Source organism: Monodelphis domestica, chromosome 2, assembly GCF_027887165.1.
Source record: "Monodelphis domestica isolate mMonDom1 chromosome 2, mMonDom1.pri, whole genome shotgun sequence".
In the NCBI taxonomy this organism is placed as follows: Eukaryota; Metazoa; Chordata; class Mammalia; order Didelphimorphia; family Didelphidae; genus Monodelphis; species Monodelphis domestica.
Window position 1 is genome coordinate 212,136,433 of NC_077228.1, and position 27,765 is coordinate 212,164,197.

Genomic DNA, 27,765 nt, shown 5'->3' on the forward strand with positions numbered 1-27,765 from the left:
CCCTCTCACCCAACACATCCAGCCTTACCTCACTGGGGCTGCCGTACCCTGAGCAGTTTTGCACAACCCAGTGTTACTGGCCGGTCTCCCCTATCAGACAGAGGGCAAGAGAAGAGCCAGCCACCATGACAACACCCCGGCCTCAACCCTTACGGCGTCTTCCTCTCTTAAGGCAGGCCATCAAGATAAGACGCCAGAGGGCCAAAGGCCTGCAGGAAACCCTGCCTCAAACTGACCAAGAGGTAGGAAAAACTGTGACGGGAAGCGGTTTTGGGGGGGAGGTGGGGCCCACATGTGCCACTTCAAATCTCTACCCCATGGGCCCAGGATGAGGTGCAAGATAAAGGGGTGAGAAGGTGGATCTGAGAGGGGGCAGCTGGGTGGCTCGGTGGATGGAGAGCCAGGCCTAGAGACAGGAAGTCCTGGGTTCAAGTCTGACCTCAGACACTTCCCAGCTGTGGGACCCTGGGCAAGTCACTTAACCCCAACTGCCTAGCCCTGACCACTCTTCTGCCTTGGAGCCAATACACAGTATTTATTCTAAGATGGAAGGCGAGGGTTTAAAAAGGAAAAAAGAAGGTGGGTCTGGGGTCTCCTTAGTGAGGAAGGTTGGTAGAGAAGGGCATCGTTGGAACCAGACTCTGCTCATGCGTTCTCCAGTGCCTGGCCTAGGACCTGCATCCCTCTAACTGGTAGCTGGACCAAGCAAAACTTGAGTCATCATCAGACACTCCAACCCTCTCCCCAGCCAGCTCGTAAAAGCGGGCAGAGCCCTGGAGAAGACGCCCAGGGCCTCCCAGGGTATCTGTCCCCAGCCTCCTCCTCACTGAGCTCTGACAGCTCCTGGGGCTCACGCTGGGCTCAGAAGGAGGCCTCGCACTTCCGTTGGTTCATAGGGGAGTACTTGAGGTTAGATAAGTGGTGCGGTTTCCTTTGGGGGAGGCTGGTGGGGAGGGGGCGGGGTGGAAAAAGGGGAACAGGACAGCAGTAAGCAGGCCATATCTAGCGTGTGTCGAGGGGAGCCCAATGGACCCTTGCAGAGAGCCTCCTGAAGGCCTCAGCCATGGCCAGACTGAAGAAGAGGTAGCCCCACTCCTGTCCCCTGGCCTGGGCGGCTGGCTCCTTCCTGGGAGGAGAGGAGATGGTGTCAGTCAGGGAGGGGGAGGCAGGAAAGTCAGCAGACCCGTTGGCGTTGGCGGATGAGTAGCACTAGGACCTCCCGCGCCCTTCTGGGAAAGGTTCTCACAGCCGCTGCCTGGCGGGTTGTGCCCTGGACCAACCACTTGTCAGGGTAGAGGGGAGGTGCTGACATCCTTCGGACAGCCCCGGGTGGGTCTTGTCCAGTCCTGGCTGCCTAGCTCGGGCCCTGGCACAGAGCTCACATGGTGGGTCTTCTTGTCCTTCTTCCCTAGATGGAAACCCCATCTCATCACTTCTCCCCAGAGGAGGTAAGAGCCAGGGTGGCAGAGGAAGGAGGGGAGCCCCTTCTAGAGCTGGGGGGAGGGGGAGGGACTGGTAGAACTAGGGGAAAGTCCAGTTTGGGTGCTCGGCTCTGACTTCCTGAACCCCTTTGCTTGCCTAGTGGGTGCCCCGGCCGTGCTCTGGGCAACCGTGTGAGGGAGCTGGAACTCGGGATGGGTCAGTGGCAGGCTAAGTTGGAGCAATGTTCTGGATCCGTTGGATGGGGGACCCCAGGAATCATAGTAGGGGGAGCCAGGGCCCTGAGCCAGCTGAGGAGTATCTGAACTAGACTTCCTTGGTCCTTACAGCAGGCCCTTCTCTATGAGGAAGCTCTCTATACCGTCCTGCACCGGGTAGGCCGACCCGAGCCGAAACATGTAGCAGAAGCTGCGGAGCTGCTGAGCTACCTACAGGAGGTGAGACATTGGGCCCATTGTCCTTCCTTCTCTCCCAGCTTCTGCCTCCATCGCCGCTGTCCCTTCCCCCTCCCGGCCTTGGAACTTGTACATCGTGTCGCTCTAACTGATACAGGCTCAAGGCCCTTCTTCCTCCTGGACTCCCAATTCCCTCATGACTAATGCCCTGCCCCCACTTGCCTCCTCCTTCTCTCCACTGGCCCCCCCACCCTCCACTGGCTTTGGGGGCAAGTCCCACCTTCCCTCTGACTCCCCAGGCCTTCCACATGAAGCCCGAGATACATCAACAGCTCCTCCAAAAAGTTCAAGATCTTGAGGTAAGGGAGGCAAGGGGTACAAGGGAGGCCTGGGGGGATCCGGGGTCCAGGTATTTCCTGGTCTCAGTGCCTGCGCTCTCCCACCTCTCCCTTCCAGAAGCCCTTGTTTTGCTTGAAGGTGACTGTAAAGCAGGCCAAAGGCATTCTTGGAAAGGATGTCAGTGGTGAGTGGGGAAGTTGGGGTCCTTCCACATTCCCTTCTTCGAGGTTGAGGGTCCTCTCCAAATGGGAAGGAAGGGAATTCAGTCCAAGCCCCTCTCCCAAAATAGCCTGCAGGACCAAACCCCTCTGCTTCTCCTTACCAGTGACTAGGTCCTCGCTCTTCTGGGGTGGTCTGCAGCTCCTTCTCCAGCTCATTTTACAGATGAGGAAACTGAGGCAAACACCTCTCGATTCTTTTTGGCCCTCTTGGATTCCTCTCCACCACCCTCAGGAAGAGGCGAAGAGACCAAATGTCCTTCCTCAGGCCAAAACTCTGTGACTCTAAATTAGGGGTGAGGAAGGGCTGAGCTTCACTTCTCCTCCCTTCTCATTTCCTTCCTCCCTCTCCTTACCTGATATTAGGGTACAGTGACCCCTATTGCCTGTTGGGCATCATCGAGCAGGGGGTGGGCACGACGGAGGACAGCTCAGGGTCACATCGGCGGCGGCAGAAGGCCGTTGTGAAGAACACAATCCCCGAGGACCAGACCCACCGGACTCAGGTCATCAGCCAGACCCTCAGCCCCGTGTGGGATGAAACGTTCTTCCTGTAAGTGCCGTTCCTCTCCTCTCGCTCCCAGATCACCCTATTGGGAGGGCACATTTCTCCCCAGCCCTTACTGTTTACTGGGGGAGACGACTGTAGCCTGAGGCTGTACTACAGTCATCCTTTATATATTCCACCGAGCTAGTCTTTCTGCAAGAGTCCGAGAGCACCATATGGAATGTTCAATTCAAGGCAAAGGAAAAGTATAATCCCAGCCCTCAAGAAGCTCACAGTCTTACATGGGCAATAATTTTTTTTTAAACCCTTACCTTAGAATCAATACTATGTATTGAGGGTTAAGTGACTTGCCCAGGGTCACACAGCTAGGAAGTGTCTGAGGTCAAATTTGAACCCAGGACCTGGCTCTCCATCCACTGAGCTACTGGGCAATAATAATTAAAACATAGCAACACTGATACCAAGTGTCTTAAGATGGCCAAGGTGAGGGTGGGGGTTCTTATTCAGGTTCCATGAATAGAAGTTGTGGAAGTCGCTTTCGATTCTGTGTGAGGAAAAACTTCCTGATTGCTTTCTCCCAAAGAGGAGGAGGAGATCTCAATAGGTAGTGAGTCAGCCCTCCCTGGAGCTCTTCAAGCAGCCTGGATTGCTAGGGATGATGCACACAGGAGTCTTGTGAGCTCCGCTGCCCACTGGACTAGCTGGCCTCAGATCTCTTTGAGCAGAAAGTCAAGCAGGCTGGAGAAGAGGTGGAGTTAGTCTAAGAAGGAAGTTGGCTTGAACCTCAATTTTAGAGGAAGGGAAGGAATTACAGTGGGAAGAGGAATGGGCTTTGGGGAATGGGCAAGAAAGCAATCCTCCCCCCGAAAAGAAGGGTATGAACTAGAAGAGAGCTAGAAATCGGAGCGGCAGAATGATCTCTCACCCCATCTCCCCTTCAATTTCACCCTCTGTCTCACAGGGAATTTGAGGATATAAGCAGCGCCAATTTCCATTTGGACATGTGGTACGTATGAGAGGGCTGACAACAGCTGCGTTCCCATGACAGGAGGGTGTAGGTGGCAAAGGTGGAGCTACTACAAAATATTGTGGCTAGATCTCAGATCTGGAAGGAACCTCACAGGTCATCTTTTGTGTCAGTCCTGGCTGACTCTTCATGACTTCGTCTGGAGGTTTCTTCGAGGAATGACTAGAGTGGTTTGCCATTTCCTTCTCCAGCTCATTTTACAGATGAGGAAACTGAGGCAAACAGGTTAAGTGATTTGCCCAGGGTCACACAGGCAGTGTCTGAAATCCGATTTGAACTCATCTTCCCGACTCCTGGCCCAGAATACCACCTAACTGCCCAGGGTCATTTAGTCTGCGTCATATCTGGCTGAGAATTCCTTCCATAACATGACTGACAAATCAGCATCTCGCCATTTAAAAAAATTCCTGTTTTGTGTTCAAGGCCCTTCCTAACCTCCTCCTACCCCTCCCAGGATTGTTGCACCTTCCGCCCTCCCACATACTCCTCTTCATTCCAGTGACACTGACCCACTTTTTTCTCACACAAGAAAATCTATTTCCCGACTTTGGGCATTTTCCCTGGCTGTCCTCCATGCCCAGCATGTTCTCCCTCCTTTTCTTTGTTGCCAGGCTTTCCGGGCCTCCTTCAAGACCCAGCTAAAAATCCCACTTTCTACAAGAAGCCTTTCCTGATTTCCCCTTAAATTGAGTGTCTTCCCTTTGTTGACTGTTACCAATTTATCCTGCATATATCCTGTTTGTGCATAATTATTGGAAGTTGTTTTCCTCCTCAAACTGGGAGCTCTTTCAGGGCAAAGACTGTCTTTTAATTTTCTTTCTGTACTGAGTACAGGGCTGGGTCATAGTAGGCGTTTAATAAATGTTTACTGCCTAGATCACAGTAAGCATTTAATAAATGTTTACTGCCTAATTAAGGATTCTTTTATGAAAGAGAAAACTCATTCCCACCGGTCTGTCCATTCCACTTTTTGTTGTTGTTCAGTAGTGACGGACTCTTCTACCATTTGGGGTTTTCTTGGCAAAGAGACTAGAGTGCTTTGTCATTTCCTTCTCCAGTTCATTTTACAGTTGAGGAAACTGAAGCAAAAGAGGGTTAAGTGACTTGCCCAGGGCCACACAGCTAGTAAACGTGGGAGGTCAGAATTAAACTCTGGGAAAGGAGTCTTCTGTACCACCTAGCTGCCTCAGGGCAGAGTGCCCTGCAACTATGACTTCTCTGGTCATGGACACTGCCTTCTCAGTGCGGGCTAAGATCCTCTTAGTTTGGGGGCTTCAATATGTTAACTCCTATTGAACCCGTGAGCCTCTAGAGTCCCCAGGCCTTTTTTCACAAGGACTATTGTTTAAGCACGTCTTCTCCATTTTGTTCTTGTGAAGTTGTTGGTTTTTTATTTGTTTTTTATTTGTTTTTTAATAACTCTTACCTTCTGTCTTAGAATCAATACTAAGTATGGGTTCCAAGGCAAAAGAGTGGGAAGAGCTGGGCCATTGGGGATAAGTGACTTGCCCAGGGTCACACAGCTAGAAAGTGTCTGAGGCCACCTTTGAACCCAGGCCTCCCGTCTCCAGGCCTGGCTCTCTATCCACTAAGCTATCTATCTACCCCTTTGTAAGGTTGCTTTTAAATTCAAGGGAAAGGCTTTATCTCTAACTCTAAACTTTATTCTTTTTTTTAAAACCCTTTCCTCCACCTTAGAATCAATACTGTGTATTGGTTCTAAGGCAGAAGAGCAGTAAGGGCCAGGCAATGGGACTTGCCCAGGGTCACCCAACTAGGAAGCGTCTGAGACCATATATGAACTCAGAACCTCCCATCTCTAGGCCTGGCTCTCCATTCACTGAGCTACCCAGCTGCCCCCTAAACTTTAATCTTTATATGCAAACGGCTGGTCTTACGCATTGGGGTTTTTCTGGATCCTGTCTGAGTCAGCATTGTGTCTGTGCCTCGGAGTTTCATGGTCCGAGCAAATAAAGACATGAAGAAGCATGTAACCATGGGAAAAAATATTCTAAATTAATTAATTAAATAAAAATTTTCTAATTAAAAAAATACCAGCCACTTCAAAAATAAAATAAAATATGGGAGCAATTGGGTAGCTCAGTGGGTTGAGAGCCAGGCCTAGAGATGGGAGGTCCTGGGTTCAAATATGGCCTCAGACACTTCCCAGCTGTGTGACCCTGGGCAAGTCACTTGACCCCCATTGCCTAGCCCTTACCACTCTTCTGCCTTGGAGCCAATATACAGTATTGATTCCAAGATGGAAGGTAAGGGTTAAAAATAAAATAAAAAAAATAAAGACATGAAGCTTTTACAAGAGGGGCCTCTCTGTCCCGCACCCCTCATCCCAACACAGCTGAAGTCTTTCTTTCCCAGCTCCAAAGCCACTGAGTCTCTGATGTCTCTCTCCCCATCAGGGATGCAGACCAAGTGGAGTCTGTGAGACAGAAATTGGGGGAGCTGACAGATCTGCATGGCCTTCGGAGGTAAGGACCCCATGGTATGTGAGAGGGGAACAAAACCGAGGCGCATCGGCATAGGGAACGGGAGCAGAGGTCCCTCTGGAGGGTCTGGCCACCCCGAGCCTGGCACCAGGCTCAGTGGAAGGACCTTTGAAGTGGCCCAGCCTGAATGCCGCCCCACTCCCATTGGGGCCTTCTTGGCGTAGCCTGCCCAGCCGCTTCCTCACTGGGCCTCTCCTCTCTGAATCAGGATCTTTAAGGAGGCACGAAAGGACAAGGGACAGGATGACTTCTTGGGGAATGTGGTCCTGAAGCTGCAGGTAAGGATGAAAATGGGGAAAGAGATGCAGGGAGCGGAGGAAGGGGATGTAAAAGTCTGAGTGGTCCAGGGCTAGCCTGAAGGGGGGAGACGATGCTGCTACCATCCCAGAATGGAGGGGGTGGCTAGTGGGCACCAGGGCACCAATCACTCCGCTTCCTCGAGAGGCTCGGAGACCAGTCACATTTCCGGGGTAATGTCACTCTGTATTCCCATCCGTGTCACCAGTTCCACAAAGGTGGCACCAGGGATCCGTGCCGGGACACCTCTTATGCTTCACGCTCATCTCAGTATCCCAGAGCCTGTGCGCCATATATCTGGCTGTAGTTACAGTTGTCCATATATCCTCATGACTTGGTTGGGACTGCTGGGGTTTTGCCCTAGAGCTCTGATATCCACAGATGTAATCCCCTTCTCTAAGTCAGTTACCCACTCAGTCATTCCAGAGCCACTCGCTTTCTGGAGCCCATCTACCCCCATTGTCATATTTCCTGCCTGCTACAGCTCCGTCTCCCCCCACCCCCCACCCCAACAGAATTTCCTCTGTATGCCAAAATTCCTAATGGGTCATTTATCCATTTACGTTTCTTCATATCCATCTGTGGGGCCTTGCAAGGACCTACGGTGCCGGGAGGATCAGTGGTACCCACTGGAACCACGAACAGAGACATATCCAGATCGAGGGCAGTGCCACCTGCAATTTCTGCTCATTCATAAGCGAGTAAGTGGGACAGAAGGGTGAGAAATATATAAATACCGTCTCTCTTCTCTTTCTCTTTTTATTAATGAACACATAACTCTGTTATAAAGATTTTTTCCCAATTTGTTGCTTCCCTTCTAATTTTGGTTGCATTGATTTTGTTTGTATAAAACCTTTTTAATTTAATGTAATCAAAATTACTTATTTTGCATTTGGTAATTTTTTCTAATTCTTGCTTGGTCTTAAAATCTTTCCTTTCCCATAGATCTGACACATATACTATTCTGTGTTCACCTAATTTACTTATAGTTTCCTTCTTAATATTCAAGTCATTCACCCATTCTGAGTTTATCTTGCTGTAGGGTAATAAATACTTATAACTATGACTAAATCCCTTTTTATTCATAACACAATGGATTCAGAGGTCATTGGGACTCTGGACTTTCTCTCTCTGGTGACTCGCCTATTGCCTAGGGGCAAGGGGTTGGGGGGAAGTGCCAATCCTCCCGTCAGATACTCACAGCTTACACTCTGTTGCAGAGAGCCACCACTGCCAGCCGTACCCATCCCAGCTACACTGTGCATCGCCACCTCCTGCAGCAGCTGGTCTCTCATGAGGTCACCCAGCACCAGGTACCCGTGCAAGGGAGCAGGGAGGTGCCAGGGGGCAGAGGAGCAGTCCAGGAAGCCAAGGCAGAAAGGAAGAAGTCTGAGCCTCACAAACATCCCCCGAGCAGCCTCAGAGTGGGGTGCAAATCTACCTACATGAAAAGCTCCTTCCTTCTTACTTTACAGGCTGGTAGCACTTCCTGGGACGGGGAGCTGAGCCCCCAGGCCTCCACCATTCTCTTCCTCCACGCCACACAGAAAGACCTCTCTGAATTTCACCAGTCTATGGCGTGAGTATTCCCGGACCACTCCCCAGCGCCACTGAAGTCCAGGAATCCCCGTCCTAGAAGCCGAGAGGAAGGCGTTGTCCCTCTGTACCTATGCCTGGAGCTTTGGGGGCCGGGTGGGGATCTGGGGCAGACGGCAGGCTAGCGTACCTGAGCATCGGTGCCCAGTCTCATGCCAGGCGGATGCTGTCCATACCCAACGTAGGCAGTGGCTGGCCTATAGCCGACTCTACCAGAGCCTGGAGTTCCCGGGGAGCTGCTTACTACACCCCATCACTGCCATCGAGTATCAGTGGATACAGGGGAGGCTGAACCCAGAGCAGGTAGGTGAGAGGGGAGGAAGGAAGAGTAAAAGGGCAGCTCGGTGGCTCAACCCACTGCCCAGCCCTTAAAACTCTTCTGCTTTGGAAGAGGGTTCGATGGAGATAGGATTGGGGATGTCCAGTCTAAACGATCACCCTAGTGCAATTATGAATAATATGGAAATGGGCCTTGACCAAGGACTCATGTTACCCCCAGTGGAATTGCTCATTGGCTCTGGGAGGGGGGAAGGAGGAGGGGAGAGAAAGAACATGGATCTTGTAACCATGGGAAAATATTCAAAATTAATTAAATAAATAAATAAACTAAAAAAAAAAAAACTCCTGCTTTGGAACCGATACATAGTATTGATTCTAAGATGGAAGGTAAGGGTTAAAAAAAAAAACAAACAACAGACAAGATCCCCCCCAAAACAAAAAACGACAGACAAGATCCCTTTATAGTCACATGGAAAAAGAAGTGTTTGAGCCCCCCCCAAATTGTTCTATCATATGCTGGTGTCTCCTGCATTCCCGTGCATTCTCTTTTGCCCCCTCTATAGCGGGAAGAACTGGCTGTCTCTTTCAACTCCTTACTGACCTACGGACTCTCCTTGATCCGGAGATTCCGGTCTATATTTCCCCTGTCAGCCTCCGGCTCCCCGGCTCGCCTGCAGTCCCTCCTCCGGTACGATGCCTCCTCCTTTGTTCTTACTTCCATCCTCCAAGGCCCAGTTATGTCCCTAGCTTCGGAATGGGCAAAGGGAGTCTTCTTGGGAGGTGGAGAGAGGTGACGGATGGAAAAGGAGAATGAGTGAGATTGGGGGGCTGCTAAACTGGGGAGAAAGCACAATCGCTGTGCTAGAGGTCCGGCCTAGGAGCCAGGGAGGGGCCCAGGGGGCTGGATGGGCATGTTGGCCTTTCTCCTTCCCACCTGCAGGGTCCTGATACAGATGTGTAAGATGAAGGCATTTGGGGAGCTGTGCCCGGATGGGGCTCCTTTGTCTTCTCTGGTGGCTGAGGTGCTACGGGTAAGTCTCTTAGCCTTCCTCCTGCCCCGATGGCTTCAATGATGGCTGTGTAGTCACTGACCACCGTCCATGTTCTGATTTGGGTGGCCCAAGGGGTTCTGGGGCCCTCCTTCCAGCTCCCAATCTTCCCAGCCTATCGTAGCGATTCAGCTCCTTTCTCTGCCGGGTTCCGGGGTCTGGTTTCTCCTGCCCTCGGGACAGATACGGATGAGTCTATCCCCCCCCCAGACAGGTACCCTCGAGTGGTTCCATCTGAAGCAGCAGCACCATCAGCCCATGGTCCAGGTGAAAGGCAGGGCATGGGGTTGGAAGTGTGGGAGGAACGGATTGGAGTAAAGAGGTTCCCCTCTTTTTCCTAGTCTTGTTCTGCTCATTCGCTTTCTCTCAACTCCTGCTCCCTTCTAGGACATGCAAGAAATGGGTAAGGCCGTGCTGAGCCTGGTTCTAGATGTCACTGGGGATCTGCAGCAGTGTCAGAGAACCTGGAACAAAATCTTCAGCAAGTGAGAGACAAGACCAGGAAGGGACCTGGGGGGGGGGGGGGCGGGCTGAGAGAGCAGGGCTGGGGGGGACCAAACTTTGGGGGATCCGAGATAAGAGAAGGGAAGGGAGGAAAGTCAGCCTTCCACAGACTGGGAGCAGGGGGAATTGGGAGCTAGAGGAAGGGGGCCTAGCCTGGGAGCTGAGCAATGGAAGCTAGAAACCCGGAGGTCCAGCCTGAGTTTTGAGGCTAGGGATCTAGAGCTTGCAGGGATATGATCCAGGGCTCTGAAGCTTGGTCTATGGCCCTGCTCCAGCAGCCTCACTCCAAGGGAGTTAAGCCTCCTGCTGGCCTAACTGTTCCTTCCCTCCATATCCCATGTCAGCCCTATCCACCCTAAAACTTCCTGGCAGAGGCTCTTAATGGAGACCAATGCCCTGAGGTTTCCATCTCTTCTCACCCCAAATAGGGCAGTGTCCTGGAATCCAATTCCACCCTCTCCCCACCTCACCCACCATGATTTGTCTTTAAAAACTGATTTGAGAATGAATTTCTGACTGCTCTCTCCTTTTCCTTCCTTACTCCCACATATTTTGCAAAACTTGCCCATGCACCTAAATTGCTAGTTATGGCTCTGAGGAGAACCCAAGTTTGGGGGAAGTAGCAAAAATCAATCTTAGAAGGCAGACTTGGGGCAATGGAAAGAATATTAGAGAAGTATACCCGACCTAACCTTCTCCCTCTAATCTCTTCTCCCTAGTACACTGAAGATTGATCTTTTCTCCATGGCCTTCTTGGAGCTGCAGAAGCTTGTGAGCGCCTTCTTCCTTTCTCTCTTTTCCCTTCCTGGTATCTAGAGAAGGGGAAGCACTTATTAAAATATATTCCTGGCACCATGCTGAGAATTTTACAAATATCTCATTTGATCCTCACAACCTTGGGAAATAGTTGCCATTATTATCCCCATTTTGTAGTTGAGGAAACTGAGGCAGAGGTTAATTAACTTGCTCATGATCTGAATCTAGGATCCTTTTTTTTTTAATCCTTATCTTCTGTCTTAGAATCAATACTGTATATTGGTTCCAAGGCAGAAGAGCAGTAAGAGCTAGAGGCAGTGGGGGTCAAGTGATTTACCCAGGGTCACACAGCTAGGAAGTGTCTGAGGCCAGAGTTGAAACTAGGACCTCCCGTCTCTAGGCCTGGCTCTCCATCCACTGAGCCACCCAGCTGCCCCCTCTAGGATCCTTTGAGCAAGAAATAAAGAAACAAATTCAGACACCCCTACATAAGGCTCTAGCATAAAGGAGACTTTCACTAGACCGAGCTGGGGGAAGGAGGACATCAAGCTGATTTCCCCCCTAAGGAGAGCACATGCCACAGCTAGAAAATCTGAGGCTAAATTTGAACTCAAATCTTCCTGATTCTAGACCCAGCACTCTGTCCACTGCGCCAACTAGCTTCCAGGGGCTAGAGAGAGAACTACCACCCTGGAATACCACCTGTTATTGCTGCCTCTCGATCCTGTACCAGGGCACTGCCCCCAGCTCGGGCACTCCTGACCCACAGGTCTTTCTCTTTGCAGGTGGCCCAGCGGGTAGAGGAGCACCTGGCGGCGGTGGGTAGTGTCGTGTCCCCAGAGATGGGGGAGAGCTTATTCCAGCTTTATCTTAGCCTCAAGGAGCTCTATCAGCTGGTCCCTCCTCCTCCTGAGAGGTGCCTGTGCTGAGTGGGAAGAGGGGACATAGAGGATGGAATGAACTTAGAAGAGGTTACCCTGGGATAGCAGCTGTCTAGAGATAGTCAAAGGGAGGCGGGCAGAAGAAGGACACTAAAGCACCCACCCAGCTGCCCAGGGTAGTCCTTCTCCTTGGGACCTGCACTCACCTGATGCTTTCCCCAGGGACAGGAGCCTGGATCTGGATGGCTTCCACAAATGGTTCCTCCCAGCCATCCCTGCCTGGTTGCTGAAGACCTATAGCGTGGCCCTGGCTCGGTTACAGCGGGCGGTGCAGATGGACCAGGTAGGGTCTGAGAGTGGGGAAAGGTCACCGAGAGACTCTGCCTATCCTGACTCCCCTGGGTCCTCTGGGGAGAGCCTAAATGCTTATCCCCTGTGGCCAACAGAGAGGAACTTTTAGATTCGATTCTCATTTCTCCAACAAATGTCCCCCATGGTAAATTTGGAGTCAACTGAGATATCTCTCCTTAGACTATATTAATAATAATGCCAATTCATATTTATGTGGTACTTTAAGGTTTACAAGATACTTTTTAAAAAAAATCCTTACCTTTTGTTTTAGAATCAATATTAAGTATCAGTTCCAAGGCAGTAGAACTAGGGAATGGGGTCTGAGGTCAAATTTGAACCCAGGACCTCCCATCTCTGGACCTGTTCTCTAACTACTGAGCCACCTAGCTGCCCCCTACAAGATACTTTAAACAGATTATTTCATTTGATCTTCACAATAACCCTTTGAGGTAGGTGCTTTTATGCCCATTTTACAGATAGGGGGAATGAGCTTTGGAGACATCTAACTGAGGAACCTACATCTAGTTATCTGGAGAGGAATTTTAACCCAGGTCTCCCTGAGTCTTTTTATTTTATTATTTTATTTTATTAAACATTTTCCATGGTTCCATGATTCATGTTTTCTCCCTCCCCTCATCCTTCCCCACTCCCAGAGTTGATAAGCAATTCTACTGGGTTATATACATGATCACCTGAACCCATTTCCATGTTCATTTTTGTAAAAGAAGAATCCTTTAAGACCAAAACCCTAAATCACATACCCATATAAACAAGTGATAAATCATATTTTTTCTTCTGTGTTTCTGCTCCCACAATTATCTCTGGATGTAGAGAGTGTTCTTTCTCATAAGTCCCTCTGAATTGTCCTGGATCATTGCACTGCTGCTAGTAGAGAAGTCCATTACATTTGATTGCACCACGGTGTATTAGTCTCTGTGTACAATGTTTTCCTGGTTCTGCTCTTTTCGCTCTGCATCACTTCCTGGAGGTTGTTCCAGTCTCCATGGAATTCCTCCACTTTATTATTCCTTTCAGCACAATAATATTCCATCACCAACATATACCACAATTTGTTTAGCCATTCCCCAGTTGAAGGGCATCACCTCATTTTCCAATTTTTTGCCACCACAAAGCACAGCTATAAATATTTTTGTACAAACAGGTCCTTGCTCTCCCTGACTTTTTAAAAATTACATTTATTTAATAATAAACCCTTACCTTCTGCTTTAGAACTGATACAAGTAGTGGTACCAAGGCAGAAGAGTTATCAGGGATTAAATTACTTGCCCAGGGTCACCTGGCTAGGAAGTGACTGAGGCCACTCCCCATCTCTTATAAGTCTAATGCTTCATCCATTATCCTACCCCATCTCATCTCTTCCCTTCTTCTTCCCCAAGCTGGTCCCTCTGGGTGAGCTGATCAAACACAGCACATCTGCTGTGGATCTGTCCACATGCTTTGCCCAGATTAGCCACACTGCCCGACAGCTGGCTTGGCCTGACCCTGAGGTTGCCTTCATGATCACAGTCAAGTTTGTTGAGGTATGTGGTGCAGGAGGACCTGAAACCATCTAACCGTCTTCCCACTCCCTCTGATATTAAAATATTCCTGACATGCCCATCTGTTCTTCCTTCCTTCCTTCCTTCCTTCTTTCCTTCCTTCCTTCCTTCCTTCCTTCCTTCCTTCCTTCCTTCCTTCCTTCCTTCCTTCCTTCCTTCCTTCCTTCCTTCCTTCCTTCCTTCCTTCCTTCCTTCCTTCCTTTCTTCCTCCTCCTTCTCCTCCTCCTTCTCCTTCTCCTCTTCCTCCTCCTTCTTAACTTTACCTTTTGTCTTAGAATCAATATTATGTCTTGGTTCCAGGGCAGAAGAGTAGTAAGGGCTAGGCAATTGGGGTTAAGTTGACTTGCCCAGGGTCACCCAGCTAGGAAGTATCTAAAACTAGATTTGAACCCAGGACCTCCCATCCCTTGGTCTGGCTCTCTATCCATCTTGTCTACATTTCCCTCATTGAGTATTCTCCCCAATTCCTTCCCTTTCTGAGTCCATCTTCAGAGGTTCTTCTCCTCCTCCGGACCTTCCATCCCTGCTCATTGTCTCAAGCATCCTCATCCTACTCCAGAGTCTTGGGTCCCTTGGAATCCCTCCCTCCTTCAGCTCCCCCTGAGAGTGCCATGTTTATTTATTCTCTTTCTCTTCCCCAATGGCCACCGTCCAACCCCAGGATACCTGCAAGCTGGCTCTGGTGTACTGTAGCCTAATCAAGGCTCGAGCCAAGGAACTCTCTGTCAACCAGGACCAGGCACAGGCAGCTAATATGGTGAGAGCCTGGATTTGAGACAGGGCGGATACAGGGGAGTCAGAGGATGGAGAGGACACCAGCGGGGGGGACGTCTGGCTTGCAGGATCCCTTTATTCCTGAGCAATACCACAGGGACAGGGATAAGGCAGGGGGTGACAATCAGTGCCTCGCAACCAACTGAGGCAAGACTTTGCTCCAGCTGTGCGTGGTGGTGAACGACATGGAGCAGCTTCGGCTGGTGGTCCTGCGGCTCCCAACCCAACTGTCGTGGCAGGACCTAGAGCAGTGGGCAGGGGCCGTCTTAGAGCCCGAACAGCTGCAGCACACACTACACGCCCAGCTCCAGGGTGCCCTGGCTGGTCTGGACCACGAGATCCGCAGCGGTGTTCGGACCCTGGCTGAGCAGGTACCCAGCGCCTCCTCCTGATGAGGTCCCTTTGAACGTTCCTTTGCCTTTTTGGTTTCTTTGTTTTAACTTTTCCCTTCCAGCTTGGAATTAACCGAAGTATTGGTTTGAGCCAGAAGAGGGCAAAGAAATTAGGGTCCAGCTAGGAAGTGTCCAAGGCCAGGTTCTGAACCCAGGACCTCCTGTCTCTACACTTGGCACTCTAGCCACTGAATCACCCAGCTGCCCCACTTCCTTTGCTCTTAATCTCATTTTGCCCGTCATCCTCAACTTGATTTGGCGTCCTCGATGCCTCCTCATGTCCCTGACCTATCTGGATCTCAGCCAATGACTCTGACCCACCTATGTCTTGTTCCATCACTGACTTCCTGATCTCTCTGTGGCTGACAGCTGGAGGCTGGCATTTCTAGGCACATCCAGAGGATTGTGAGTGAATCTGCTGTACCTGAAGACGTGAGTGAGCCCTTTGTGTGCTGGGTGGTGGGAGCACCCATTAGAGTCTTTATTAGATTGGAGAGTTTTAGAGAATCAGAGGATTGAAAACTAGAGGGGACCCTAGAGATCCTATCCACCCCTTCTTCATTTTACAAGTAATTTGAACCCAGGACCTTCCATCTCTGGGTCTGGCTCTTAATCCACTGACGGCTCCCTATAATGATTTCTTGATCACTTATTTGCTTAATTTCCTTTGGCTTTTTTGTTAATGATTTATTTGGAAGTTTGTTCATATAATGACCATCAAGGTTTAAATAACTTACCCAAGGCCTCCTAGTACCAGAAACCAGATTGAAATTCAGTTTTGTTTTGTTTTTTTAAACTCTTACCTTCCATGTTGGAATTAAAACTGTGTATTGGTTGCAAGGCAGAAGAGTGGTAGGGATAGGCCATGGGGTTAAGTGACTTGCCCAGGGTCATACAGCTAGGAAGTATCTGAGGCCAGATTTGAACCTAGGACCTCCTATCTCAGGCCTGGCTCTCAATCCACTGAGCCACCCAGCTGCCCCCAAAATTCGTTTTTTTCTGATGCCAAACCTATTATGCTCAATAACTTTACATGGGTGACTGGGGCAGGGATACCTCCAATCATTGACCCATGGATAAATCCTTTTCTCTTTCTGGGCCTCAGTCTTCCTCTCTGTCAAATGAAAGAGTTGGATTCCCCAAGATCCTGTGTTTAGCTGATCTTCTGTAGTTCTGGGATTCAGGACCAGGCTGGGCTGGTAGGTGAGACAAGAGGGTAGATTTTGTCAGGGAAACAAATGTCTTCCTCTAATTTTTTTAAATCTTTTTTTCCCCTAGGCTATCCTACCTCTGATGAGGTTCTTAGAGTCAGAGCTTCATTATATGAACAGGAACTTGGTGCAGGAAAATTTTAACAGGTTTGGAGACGTCCCAGAATGCCCCTGGCAACCCAGAGCAGGTCTCCTCCCTCTCTGAAATGACAGCTTCAGATGCCTGAAGATGTCTCCCCTCCCAAGTCTGACTCTCTCCAGGTTAAACTTGGCCTGTCCTGGGAGGCCTTTCATGGGCTCCAGGGGGTCGCTATCCTTCCTAAAATGGGCTGTGCCCCACCACTGCCTGCAGCTGTCCAGGCAGAGAACCACGGAACTCGTGCGTCTGGATGCTATGGCTCTATTTGCGTAGCTTAAGAGGGCCCGAGTTTGTTTTGTTTTGTTTTAGCTGCCAGCTCACTGTCTGGGCTTGTATGGAACTTTTGATGCGTGTATGTTTTTATATTTATTGCTGCCAAGTCAGGAATCTCCATCCTATCGTTATTTAAATGATTTGGGGGTCTTTCCAGTCACCTCATTTTCAGTTTATCTGATTTTATTATTAGTCTATTGTACTGTTATTTTTCTAGTGTTTATTTTTTATTTTTAAACCCCTACCTTCTGCCTTAGAATTAATACTGTGTATTGGTTCCAAGGTTCCAATTGGTTCCATTCCAGCAAGTCAGTGTTCAAAGGAACTGAAGGAAATGAACTCTTACATACAAGTGGCCTAATTTGGTTGAATCTGTGAAGGAGAGTAATGTGTAGAAAGCCTGGAAAGACAGGCAGGAGGGGCAGCTAAGTGGTCTGAAGACAAGTGATCCTGGGTTCAAATTTGGCCCAGGACATTTCCAACCTATTTAACCCTGACCAAGTCACTTAACTTCCATTGTCTAGCCTTTCTTGCTTTAGAACAAATACTTAGTATTGATTCTAAGACAAAGGGTAGAAGGGTTTATTTGGCTTTTTGTTTTGTTTTGTTTTTAAGAAGAAAAGATAGGGGCAGCTAGCTAGGTGGCTTCGCGGATTGAGTCAGACCCAGGGATGGGAGATACTGGATTCAAATCTGACCTCAGACACTTCCTAGCTGTGTGACCCTGCACAGGTCACTTAATCCCTATTGCTTAGCCCTTACTGCTGTTCTGTGTTAGAACCAATACATGGCATTGATTTTAAGATGGAAGGTAAGGGAGAAAGGGAGAAAGGGAGAAAGGAAGAAAGGAAGAAAGAAAGAAAGGAAGAAAGGAAGGAAGGAAGGAAGGAAGAAAGGAAGGAAGGAAGGAAGGAAGGAAGAAAGGAAGGAAGGAAGGAAGGAAGGAAGGAAGGAAGAAAGAAAGAAAGAAAGAAAGAAAGAAAGAAAGAAAGAAAGAAAGAAAGAAAGAAAGAGAGAGAGAGAGAGAGAGAGGAAGAAAGAAAGAAAGAGAGAGAGAGAGAGGAAGGAGGGAGGGATGAAGGAAGGAAGGAAGGAAGGAAGGAAGGAAGGAAGGAAGGAAGGAAGAGAAAGAAGGAGAGAAAGTGAGAGAGAAAGAAGGAAAGAGAAAAAGAGAAGGAAAGAGAGAAAGAAGGAAAGAGAAAGAGAGAAGAAAAAAAGGAAGAAAGGAAGGAAGGAAGGAAGGAAGGAAGGAAGGAAGGAAGGAAGGAAGGAAGGAAGGAAGGAAGGAAGGAAGGAAGGAAGGAAGGAAGGAAGGAAGGAAGGAAGGAAGGAAAGGGAAAAAAAGGAAGGAAAGAACCAAAATGTGGAGGGCTTTAAATGCCAAATGGTAGAATGATATATTCTGAAACCTGTGCTTGAGGAATATTAATTATGTACCTCTATGTAGAAGGGATGGAGGGGTGGGTAGATATTATAATACTCAGAGAGGCCGTGGGTAGACCTGCATGAGGGTGGGAACAATGGGAATGGAGAGGGATGTCCTATGAGAGATAAGATGGTCCTTGGAGGCTGCTGGGATGCGAGGGAGGGATGAGGGAGAAGAGAGATGAAAACTACTCCAAAGCTAAGTCCTTGGCTGGCTGAAAAAAATGGCGGTGCCCTTAGCGGAATCAGGGAAATGGGGAAGACAAATAGTTTTGGAGAAAAACAGAGTGGTTTGGGCCGTGCCTGACTCTGGGTCTCCTCTGGGCATGCAGTCTTCTGTCGCTGCTCTGGACTCACACCCTCAGTGTGCTCACCCAAACCGCGGCCGCCCAGCGGAGTTCCCCTGTGACCTCCCTCAAGCTGAAGACAGCCCTGCAGGTACGAGGGACCAGGGAAAGGGCAGAGGGCTGACGGGGAGGAGGGGGTTTTGCAGAGATTAATGGTGCTTGTCTCCATGCCTAGAACCTAGAGTTCTGCTTTTATGCTGAGGGTTGCGGCCTGTCCCCGGAAGCCCTTCACATCCCTTTGTTACAGGTAAGGGCCTGGAGGGGCAGGGAGAGCCTGGGACGATGTCTCTGATGGTGCCCCATGTCTGGGTTGGTCCCTCTTCCTGCGGCCCCCATCTGACCGTAGCCTCCTGCCTGATTATGCCTCCTGACTGCATCCCCTCCATTTGCCCGGCAGCCTCGGATTCTCTTGTGCTTATTCAATTGTTCATGTCTGACTCTTCGTGACCCCATTTGGGGTTTTCTCAGCAAAGACACCACAGTGGTGGGCCATTTCCTTCTCCGGCTCATTTGATAGATGAGGAAACTGGAGCAAACAGGGCTAAGTGGCTTGCCCAGGGCCACCCAGCTCGGAGGGGTCTGGAGCCAGATTTGGACTCAGGAAGAGGTGTCTTCTTGACCCAACTCTCCTCTGCTTCTCTCTGGCAAGGGCCATCCAACAGGCGGCTTCTCGGCCTCCGGTCCTTGGGCAGGTGTGACAGCCCTTTAAAACTCTTCATTTCATGATCTGTTCTCACCTCCAGGATCTGCAGAGGAAGCTGGAACTGCAGGCATCTTCCAGTCAGGAACTCATTCAAAGATATTTTAGCAACCGCATCCAGCAGCAGGTGAGGCGGATTCTTTTTGCCTGCTTCAACCTCACAGTGTGTGGAAAGAGGCCCTTTGGGAACAGGAATGACTGACCAGGAAGAATAGCTTTCCCATCTGTAATATTTTTTTAACTCTCACCTTCCATCTTAGAATCAATACTGTATTGGTTCCAAGGCAAAAGAGTGGTCAGGGTTAGGCAATGGGGATCAAGTGACTCATCCAGGGACACACAGCTAGGAAGTGTCTGAGGTCACATTTGAACCTAGGACCTCCCACTAGGCCTGGCTCTGTCCACTGAGCCACCCAGCTGCCCCTCTGCAAGCACTAGATACAGTTCTACTTTAAAATATATATCACATGATTTGGAGTTTTAGTTTTTAACAGATTACTCTGGGGACAGCTGGGTGGCTCAGTGAATGGAGAGCCAGGCCTAGAGACAGGAGGTCCTGGGTTCAAATCTGGCCTCAGATACTTCCCAGCTGGGTGACCCTGGGCAAGTCACTTAGCCTCCATTGCTTAGCCCTTACTGCTCTTCTGTCTTGGAGCCAATACACAGCCTTGATTCTAAGATGGAAGGTAAGGGTTAAAAAGAAAAAAAAATACACAGCCTTAGTTAGCCAAGCTCCTGGCACTTCCTACCACCTGTGGGAGCAGGTTTTCCCCTCCTTTTTGAGCCTGAGAGCTTTCTGGCTGACCATACACTGCCATAGCCCAGGCTGAGCCCCTGGAACGGCCCATCTTCCCTACCCCACGCCTTGTTCTCTCCCCTGCTGATGCCACTCACGACTCTTTCCTCCCCAAGGCGGACACCTCTTCAGAGGAGTTTGGGGCCATCACCATCAAGGCCTCCTACCGACTCTCCGAACAGAAGCTCCGCATCGAGGTGCTCAGCGCCTCCAACCTGCTCCCCCTGGACTCCAACGGTGAGTAGGAGCCAAAGCCAGGCACGGTGGGACAGGGTGTTCCCTTGGACCTGGCAAATCATCATGATAAAGATGTACGAAGTACTTGCTGCATGTGTCCTAGTCACTGGAGAAGATGCTCAATCTAGATAAGACACGGTCCCTAACCCCGCAGAGTCTTTGGTCTAGTGGGAAGACATAAGATAAAATCCGCCTCTTTACATCAAGAACCATTGTTTCATCAGCATGGAGATTCCATCAGAAAAATCAATTTATACATGTCTCCTCCACCGTAGAGGGGAGTGTGCACAGCGCCTTATGTGCTCCCCATATCAGTTGGTTTTGGTTTGGTTTTGTTTGAATCTAAGGGAGGATTTAAATAGAATTGACCACGGAGGGCTATGTCCAAGAACAGCTGTGATATATAAACAAGAGTTTATATTGTTTATAAAAAACAAAAAAATTTTTAAACTGAATTTAAAATTTTAATGTGAAAATTTAATTTAAATTTAATTCTAAATTTAACTAAGATTCTAAAATCTAAATTCTAAAATTTAATTCTAGAATTTAGAATTTAAAAATTAATTTTAAAGAATTTAAATGGACATATTCCATTGGAGCTTTTAAAAAAATGGAGATTCTATCAGAAAAATACATTCAATAAGGGTAAATGCAAAAACCTTACCCTTTAGATTTTTAAAAAATCAACTTCCTAAGGACAGAGTGGATCAGAGAGTCATGGATTCCCAGCTGGAAAGGACTTACGGGAGGTAGAGAGGACTATGAGAACATTTCCTCTCCTTAAAGTCCAACCTCCTCATTTTACATATGAGGAAACTGGGACCCAGAGAGGTTAAGCTATATGCCCAAGGTCACAGAAATAGTAAGTGGTTAAGGCAAAATTTGAACTTAGGTCCTTGATTAGAAAGATGGCACAGAGGAGAGAGTGTTGGACTGGAAATCAGGAAGCCTCATCTTTCGGAGTTCAAATCCAGCCTCAGTCACTATGTGACCCTGGAGAAGTCATTTGACCCTGTTTGCCTCAGTTTCCTCATCTGTAAAACAAGCTGGAGAGGGAAATGGTAAACCGTTCCAAGTATCTTTGCCAAGAAAACCCCAAATGGGGTCATAAAGAGTCAGATATGACTGAAATGAATGAACTTTGATTAGTTCAATCTTGTCCAAAATGCTCAGTCACTAGTATGATTCAGTCACTAAAAAATTCAAGGTAATTTCAGGTTAGGTTAAAAGAGGCATGGCTTCTAAGAATGAGAGGTGATATCTTTCTGTAGCCTGTTTGGTTCGCTCACATCCAGAATTCTATGTCTGTTTCTGAATAACATTGTTTAACAAGGTTCTTAACAAGCCAGAAGGTAACCAGAGGATGGAGGCAGCTAGGTAGCTCTGGATAGAGTACTAGGCCTAGAGTCAGTAAGACCTGAGTTCAAATGTGGCTTTAGATACTTGCTAGTAGTGTGACCCTGGGCAAGTCACTGAACCTCTTAATCCTTAATCCACTGAAGAAGAAAAATGGCAACCAGTTCAGTATCTCTGCCGAGAAAAGTTCCCAGACAGGATGGTTCATGGGGTCATGAAGAGACAACAACAGTCCAGAAAATAACAACCAGACTTGTGAAGGGCCTTGAGACAATGACTTATAAGGATTATTTAAAGGAGAAGAGAATGGGGCAGCTGGGTATCTCAGTGGACGGAGAGTCAGACCTAGAGATAGGAGATCCTAGGTTCAAATCTGGCCTCAGACATGTTCAGGCTGTGTGACGCTGGGCAAGTCACTTAACCCTCATTACCTAGCCCTTACTGCTCTTCTCCTTTGGAATCAATACATGGCATTGATTCTAAGATGGAGGGTAAGGGAAGAAAGAAAGAAAGAAAGGAAGGAAGGAAGGAAGGAAGGAAGGAAGGAAGGAAGGAAGGAAGGAAGGAAGGAAGGAAGGAAGGAAGGAAGAAAGAAAGAAAGAAAGAAAGAAAGAAAGAAAGAAAGAAAGAAAGAAAGAAAGAAAGAAAGAAAGAAAGAAAGAAAGAAAGAAAGAAAGAAAGAAAGAAAGAAAGAAAGAAAGAAAGAAAGAAAGAAAGAAAGAGAGAAAGAGAGAAATTGAGAGAAAGAAAGAAAAAAGAGAGAAAGGGAAAGAGAAAAAGAAATAAGGAAAAAAGAAAGGAAAGAAGGAAGGAAACAAAAGAAAAGAGAGAGAGAAGGAAGAGAGAAAAAAAGAGAAATTGAGAGAAAGAAAGAGAGAGAGAGAGAGAGAGAGAGAGAGAGAGAGAGAGAGAGAGAGAGAGAGAGAGAGAGAGAGAGAGAGAGAGAGAGAGAGAAAAGAAAGGAGAAGACTTAGGGTAGGTTAAAGAAAGAAGGAAAGATTTGGAGGGATTTATGAGAAAGAACACTATCCACATCCAGAGAAAGAACTATGAGAGTAGAAACACAGAAGAAAAACAACTTCTTGATCACATGGGCTTGAGGATATAAACTCTAAGGGATCACTCTAGTGCAAATATCAATAATAGGGAAATGGGTCTTGATCAACACAAGTAAAACCCAGTGGAATTGCGCACTGGCTACAGGGTGGGAGGGGGGGAGAGGAGAGGGAAAGAACATGATTCTTGTAACCATTGGAAGCCTATTTGCTTCAGTTTCCTCATATATAAAATGAACTGGAGAAGGAAATGGCAAATCTGGTCTTAAATACTTACTAGCTGTGTGATCCTGGACAAGTCACTTAACTTTGCCTCAGTTTCCTCATCTGTAAAATGAGTTGGAAAAGACAACACAAACCACTCCACTATCTTCCAAGAAAACCCTAACTTGGGTCTTCAAGAGTTAGCCTTAACGGAAAGGATTGAACAACAGGAGGGGATGAGGAGAGGCTATGATAGCCTTGTTTCCAAGTATTTGAAGAGTGGTCCTAGGGAAGGGGTATTCCTTTTGGCCCCAGAAGGCAGAACTAGGAGCAATGCAAGAAGGGGAATTCATGCTTGATATCAAGAAAAAGTCCCTAACAATTGGAGCTGTCTAGAGGGGGAACCCCCTCATTGGAGGCCTTCAAGCAGATACTCTGACCTCTTATCAGATGTATCTTACTGTGGATTCCTTTCCAGAGATGAGGTAGACCAGCCAGCCCAATTCCATGATCCTATGATCCCTTCCACTAATGTGGATTCCAACCTTTCTAACCCTTTTCTAGAATTGCTGTGGCTCCAAAAAAACAACAGACCACCCCCCTGCAGCCACTCATGATCCATCTTTCTGAATTTAGCTCAGAGGGTCCTTGGATGGCAAGAATATGGTCCATTAGCACACCTAGACTTGAAAACTTTTTAGTGTGGATGTACACCTTTCTGGCTGCCATTGGCAGAGCCTTCAAGGACCGCCGGAATCATCTTTACCACAGGAAGAGGCATTGTAGGAAAACCAACCACAGTTCACTGGAATACACGCTGTTTTAGAATTGCATTGGGGTGGTGGTTCAGGCGTTTCTCAGTGGTGTCCTCCTCTTTGTGACCCCATGTGGGGTTTTCTTGGCAAAGCTACTGGAGTGGTGTGCCATTTCCTTGCATCTCATTTTACAGTTGAGGAATTGCAGCAAACAGGGTTTAAGGGAAGTGCTATGTGGAATCTGAGGATAAAAACTGAAAATCAGAGAAAGCTTCTCCTAGGAGGTGACCTTTGAATTCAGCTTTCAAGGATGTACAGATCTTCACTAAGTGAAGAAGAGGAGGAGGGAAGACGGTCAGTCCAGGCACAGGAAACATAGGGAGCAGCCACACAACAGTGGGGTGTTTTATTTTTGGCTCGAGACAGGCTTCTCCTCCCCGGAGGGTGCCGAGTTTCGGCCACCCGGGCAAGCCAAGAGGGCACAATAAGTTTGGGGTGACCGGCTTTGGACAACTCTTCAGGGTCCCTGGGGAAAGGCAGGAGCACCCCAGCTAAATGGGGAGACGGTTGGGAGTGGGGGGACTGTGTTGGTGCTGGGCCAGGCGAGGGGAGAGGGCAGAGGTGATCCTCTCCCATCCCGTTTCCCTCCACCAGGCACCAGTGATCCCTTTGTCCAGCTGACCCTGGAGCCACGGCACGAGTTTACAGAGGTTGCCCCTCGGGAGACGCAGAAGTTCAAAAAGGAACTGCACCCCCTGTTTGATGAGGCCTTTGAGTTGTGAGTCACAGCCCTACCTGAGCCCATCTGGCCTCCCACCCGGGCTTTGGGATTCCATCTCCCTCCCCAGGCTTAGATGAGCTCTCTAGCCTCCCCATCCTTCCCTGGGCCCAAGTCACTGTCCAGGTCCCGGGCGGCTTGGGGATCCCTCCGCTGCTGGTGAAATCGGCAGCGCTCTCTCCCCAGGGCCCCAGGGGGAGAGAACTTGCCTGAGGGAAGTCTATAGTCCCAAATCTCCTACCTGGAATTCCCTGAGATCAGGAATCTGTGTGCTGTGGATCCCATGACAAACGTCCCAGGCGCCCCCCCCCCCAGGCCCCTGTGCAGGCCTTGGGCTTCATTGGCAAGGAAGGACTGAGCCCCCGTCCTGGCGGGAGGAAGGAGGGTCTAAGGGCTCACTCACCCGTGGCCGGTCCTCAGCCTGGTGTCTCCAGAGTCATGCCAGAAGGAAGGGAACTGCCTCTTGCTCACTGTGCTGGACCATGACACGCTCGGGAAGGACGACTTGGAGGGAGAGGCCTTCCTTCCACTCAGCGCCGTCCTCCAGCTCTCTGGGGACAACCAGCCTGGCCAGGTGCCTCAGACGCGCTTGCCGCTCACCTACCCTGCCTCTAATGGTACGCTATCCGCTGGGGGAGAGGGGGGAGAGGAAGGCCCCAAGGAGGTGGGAGGGTCTTTGTGCTGCCTTGAGCCCGGCCCTGGCAAGAAATAAGAACGGGGAGTGTCATTCCTCCCACTCTCCCATCTTCCTTCCCAGGGGACCCCATCCTGCAGCTGCTGGACATCAGGAAGAGTGATCGGGAAGCTCAGGCTTTTGTTAAACTCCGAAGGCAGCGAGCCAAACAGGCTGAGCGTTTGGGGCAGTAGTGGTGGACGGGATCTGCGCGGGTCCGAGGGCTGTTAGGTCTGGGAGCTTCCCTTCATCTCCCACCCCAACAGATGCTCCCAACCTGTCCAGCCCAGCACCCTTTAGCTCCTGAGTGACTAGAGGCCGACACTGACGCTTTAAGGGTTCAAAATGGTACAATCCTGAAGTCCTCGGTGGGAAGGACCGCACAGGGTATATATGCGTCCACATCCTGGTTTGTTCCTCTGGAGTCCCTACGGGGAACGGGGAACAACAGCTCAAAGAATTTCTTCCAAACCAGGGAAACACTTTGGGGTGGAAACCGGGAGGGGAAAGACAAGAGTTATACTAGATGCTGCCTCCTTCCTTCTCACAGAAAAAAAATATTCTAGTTGAACTTAAATCTAAAAGTCATGGAAGGGGGCAGCTGGATAACTCAGTGGATTGAGAGCCAGGCCTAGAGACAGGAGGTCCTAGGTTCAAATCTGGCCTCAGACACTTCCCAGCTGGGTGACCCTGGGCAAGTCACTTGACCCCCATTGCCTAGCCCTTACCACTCTGCTGCCTTGGAGCCAATACACAGTATTGACTCCAAGATGGAAGGTAAGGGTTTAAGAAAAATAAAAATAAAAGTCACGGAATACCTAGAAGCTAGAAGAAACCTTGGGGACCATCAAACCCAACTCTTTCATTTGATAGAGAAGGAAATGGAGGTCCACAAAAAGAGGCGACTTGTTCATAGTAAATGGCAGAGGCAAAGTGAAAATTCCACGGTGAGTCCAGGGTGTGAGATTCCTCCCAATTGCTCAGGCCCTGACATATGGGAGACAGATTCCTTATGGGTCTCGAATCCCCTGGACCTTTGCTTCCTGAGCCCAGTGGATTCGGGAGATTGACCATTGGGGGGAGCAGAATGCTGCTTTGATGACACACCTGGGACTAAGCCCAGGCAGCAGAGCAGGGAGAAGACAGCTGGGACCAGAGCCTCGTTTCTTGGCTCAGTGAGTGGCCAGGACTCTGTCTGCTGGGGACGAGCTTCCCGGGGAGCACTAGTCTCGCGAGAGTTCCTGAGCCCTAGAGCTGGAATCAGAAGAGTCACAGGAACGCGGGAGCGGACTGGTGGGCCATCAGCTTTGGAGTTAGAGCTGCCTCCTTTTCTACTCCAGCAGTGTTTTCTTTCTTAGTGGAACAATAAAAATGAGCTGTTCTAGAAAACCCATCGTGTTCTCTGAAGTGGGTCCCCTGTGGCTCCACAAGGGCCTGGGCTGGCCACCCTCCTCCCCTCCTCCGAGTTCACTGCAAAGCTATTCCTCCCCGCCGGCTGAGGAGAAAAAATATTCCCCAGGCCACTTAACAGAAACGCCGGCTTAGGCTCTGGGGCAGGTGGGGCCCCGGGCTCTCTAGCTGCAGACTGTGCTTAGGGCTTGGGCTTGATTTGGTCATCACCAGACACAGGTTGAGCACGTGTTTCTGTCTCTGGGGGAAGCTGAGGGGAACCAGGAAGACCAAGCAGAGGAGGGCCGTGTTGCCCAGCTGGCTGTCTCTTGGCTGAGCCGGGCCTCAGACTATCCAAGGTAGGGCCATGGTCACCGGAAGGGGGGCCCACGCTGGCCCTCCGGATAGAACCGCATGACACGTGGGAGAGTCCTTTTAGCCTAGCCTGGATTATTGAGTCTTGAAGGTGTATCTAGGTGTAGCCATGCTGAACTTCTGGACGTGTGCGGCTCAGAGCTGAAGCAGGGGTCGGCCACGTCAGGGACTAGCCACTTCACCGAAGGCGACCTTTGGTAGACCTTAGGGCGGTTTCTGCCATCTCCGATCCTCTTCCTATTGGCCAGTTGGCTCAGGACGCTCTTGGGGTTAGGGGAATGTTCCCCCTCCTCCCTCCCAGGAATAGAGTGGCTGAGAACAAGACTCTGAGGGTCCCCCGGATGAGCCTGAACCTTGGTCTTGGGCCCTTTTGCTTCTTTCCTGAGTAGATGATTCAAGCCCATCCTTGAAGGCACCCGTGTTAAATTGTGAGACATGGGGAGCTGCTGCCTCCTCAGCTGGTGAGAGTTCTGCTTTGATGGAAGTCCCTAGCAAACGTCCCAGAACTTTTTTGGAGCATAATCCTACGGCCAGAGCCTGGCTTGCCAGAAGGCAGGGACTCACAGGGATTAATTTGGGCAATAGAGTTAGGAAGAGGCAAAGCCAATGGGGATCAGCAGCTGTTCAGTGACTTGTCCTGCGGTCATTGTAATCTGTGTTGGGGGAGGGAGGAGGGAATCTGGAAGTTTGGGAAAGGGATACCAGGGGCATCCTAAGATTGGGAGGTCTCAGCAATGCCCCAACCACCTCCCAGCTCCCTTTTCTGCACCCCATCATCCTCCCAGGTTGTGCTGCTCCTATATAGTCAGCCTGTGGGCAGAGGACTGAGGACAACCTTCTTGTACCACCTGCCTCTGTCCCTCTGGGGAACAGTTCTCCTCTTGAGCCCTAAATCTCAAGACAGCAACGTCTTTATGCCAACAAACACTTTTTTTTAGATTTTTCCCAAGTCTTCAGGCCCCCAGAAAATGATTCTGTGTCATCCTCTTCTACCAAGTCAACAGTCTACAAAGTGCAGCCTTTTGATACAGAACCCTAAAAAGGGCTATCTTAGGGGTACTGGTGAAGAGTGAAGGTAACTGTGCCCAGGAATAAATGCTGAGTGTTGAGGGCCCCTTTCCTTGGGGAGGCTGCCTCCTTGGGGCTTCCAGACTGGTTTGCAGAGCAGGAGGCTGCACTCGGA

The 27,765-nt window shown here is 49.4% G+C and overlaps 1 protein-coding gene across 3 annotated transcripts; it reads left to right on the plus strand.

Moving 5' to 3' along the window:
• UNC13D (unc-13 homolog D) lies at window positions 1-26,207 on the plus strand. 3 transcript variants are annotated; one of them, XM_056817125.1, is made up of 32 exons: window positions 1-242; window positions 1,413-1,448; window positions 1,770-1,877; window positions 2,135-2,194; window positions 2,292-2,358; window positions 2,759-2,945; window positions 3,862-3,906; window positions 6,345-6,413; window positions 6,640-6,709; window positions 7,325-7,429; window positions 7,949-8,041; window positions 8,204-8,307; window positions 8,510-8,627; window positions 9,167-9,291; window positions 9,544-9,634; window positions 9,863-9,919; window positions 10,040-10,137; window positions 10,876-10,927; window positions 11,698-11,828; window positions 12,016-12,136; window positions 13,542-13,685; window positions 14,365-14,460; window positions 14,642-14,848; window positions 15,239-15,301; window positions 16,148-16,227; window positions 18,250-18,355; window positions 18,440-18,511; window positions 19,008-19,091; window positions 19,877-19,997; window positions 24,022-24,145; window positions 24,566-24,762; window positions 24,903-26,207. In XM_056817125.1, the coding sequence occupies exons 1-32, from the start codon at window positions 126-128 to the stop codon at window positions 25,010-25,012; spliced, it is 3,258 nt and encodes a 1,085-aa protein (XP_056673103.1). In that variant the 5' UTR covers window positions 1-125; the 3' UTR covers window positions 25,013-26,207. The 3 variants fall into 3 exon arrangements, with proteins under 3 accessions (XP_056673103.1, XP_016286138.2, XP_007482696.2); XM_016430652.2 differs by lacking the exon at window positions 1-242 and adding an exon at window positions 802-909; XM_007482634.3 differs by lacking the exon at window positions 1-242 and adding an exon at window positions 981-1,083.
• The last annotated feature ends 1,558 nt before the right edge of the window (window positions 26,208-27,765 follow it).

Excerpts from the sequence above, each read along its gene's own strand:
- UNC13D (XM_056817125.1), top strand. The coding sequence starts at position 126 with ATGACAACACCCCGGCCTCAACCCTTACGGCGTCTTCCTCTCTTAAGG. Across the intron at positions 1,878-2,134 it reads TGCTGAGCTACCTACAGGAG|GCCTTCCACATGAAGCCCGA; the intron begins GTGAGACATTGG and ends CTGACTCCCCAG. Across the intron at positions 24,146-24,565 it reads TTTGATGAGGCCTTTGAGTT|CCTGGTGTCTCCAGAGTCAT; the intron begins GTGAGTCACAGC and ends GCCGGTCCTCAG.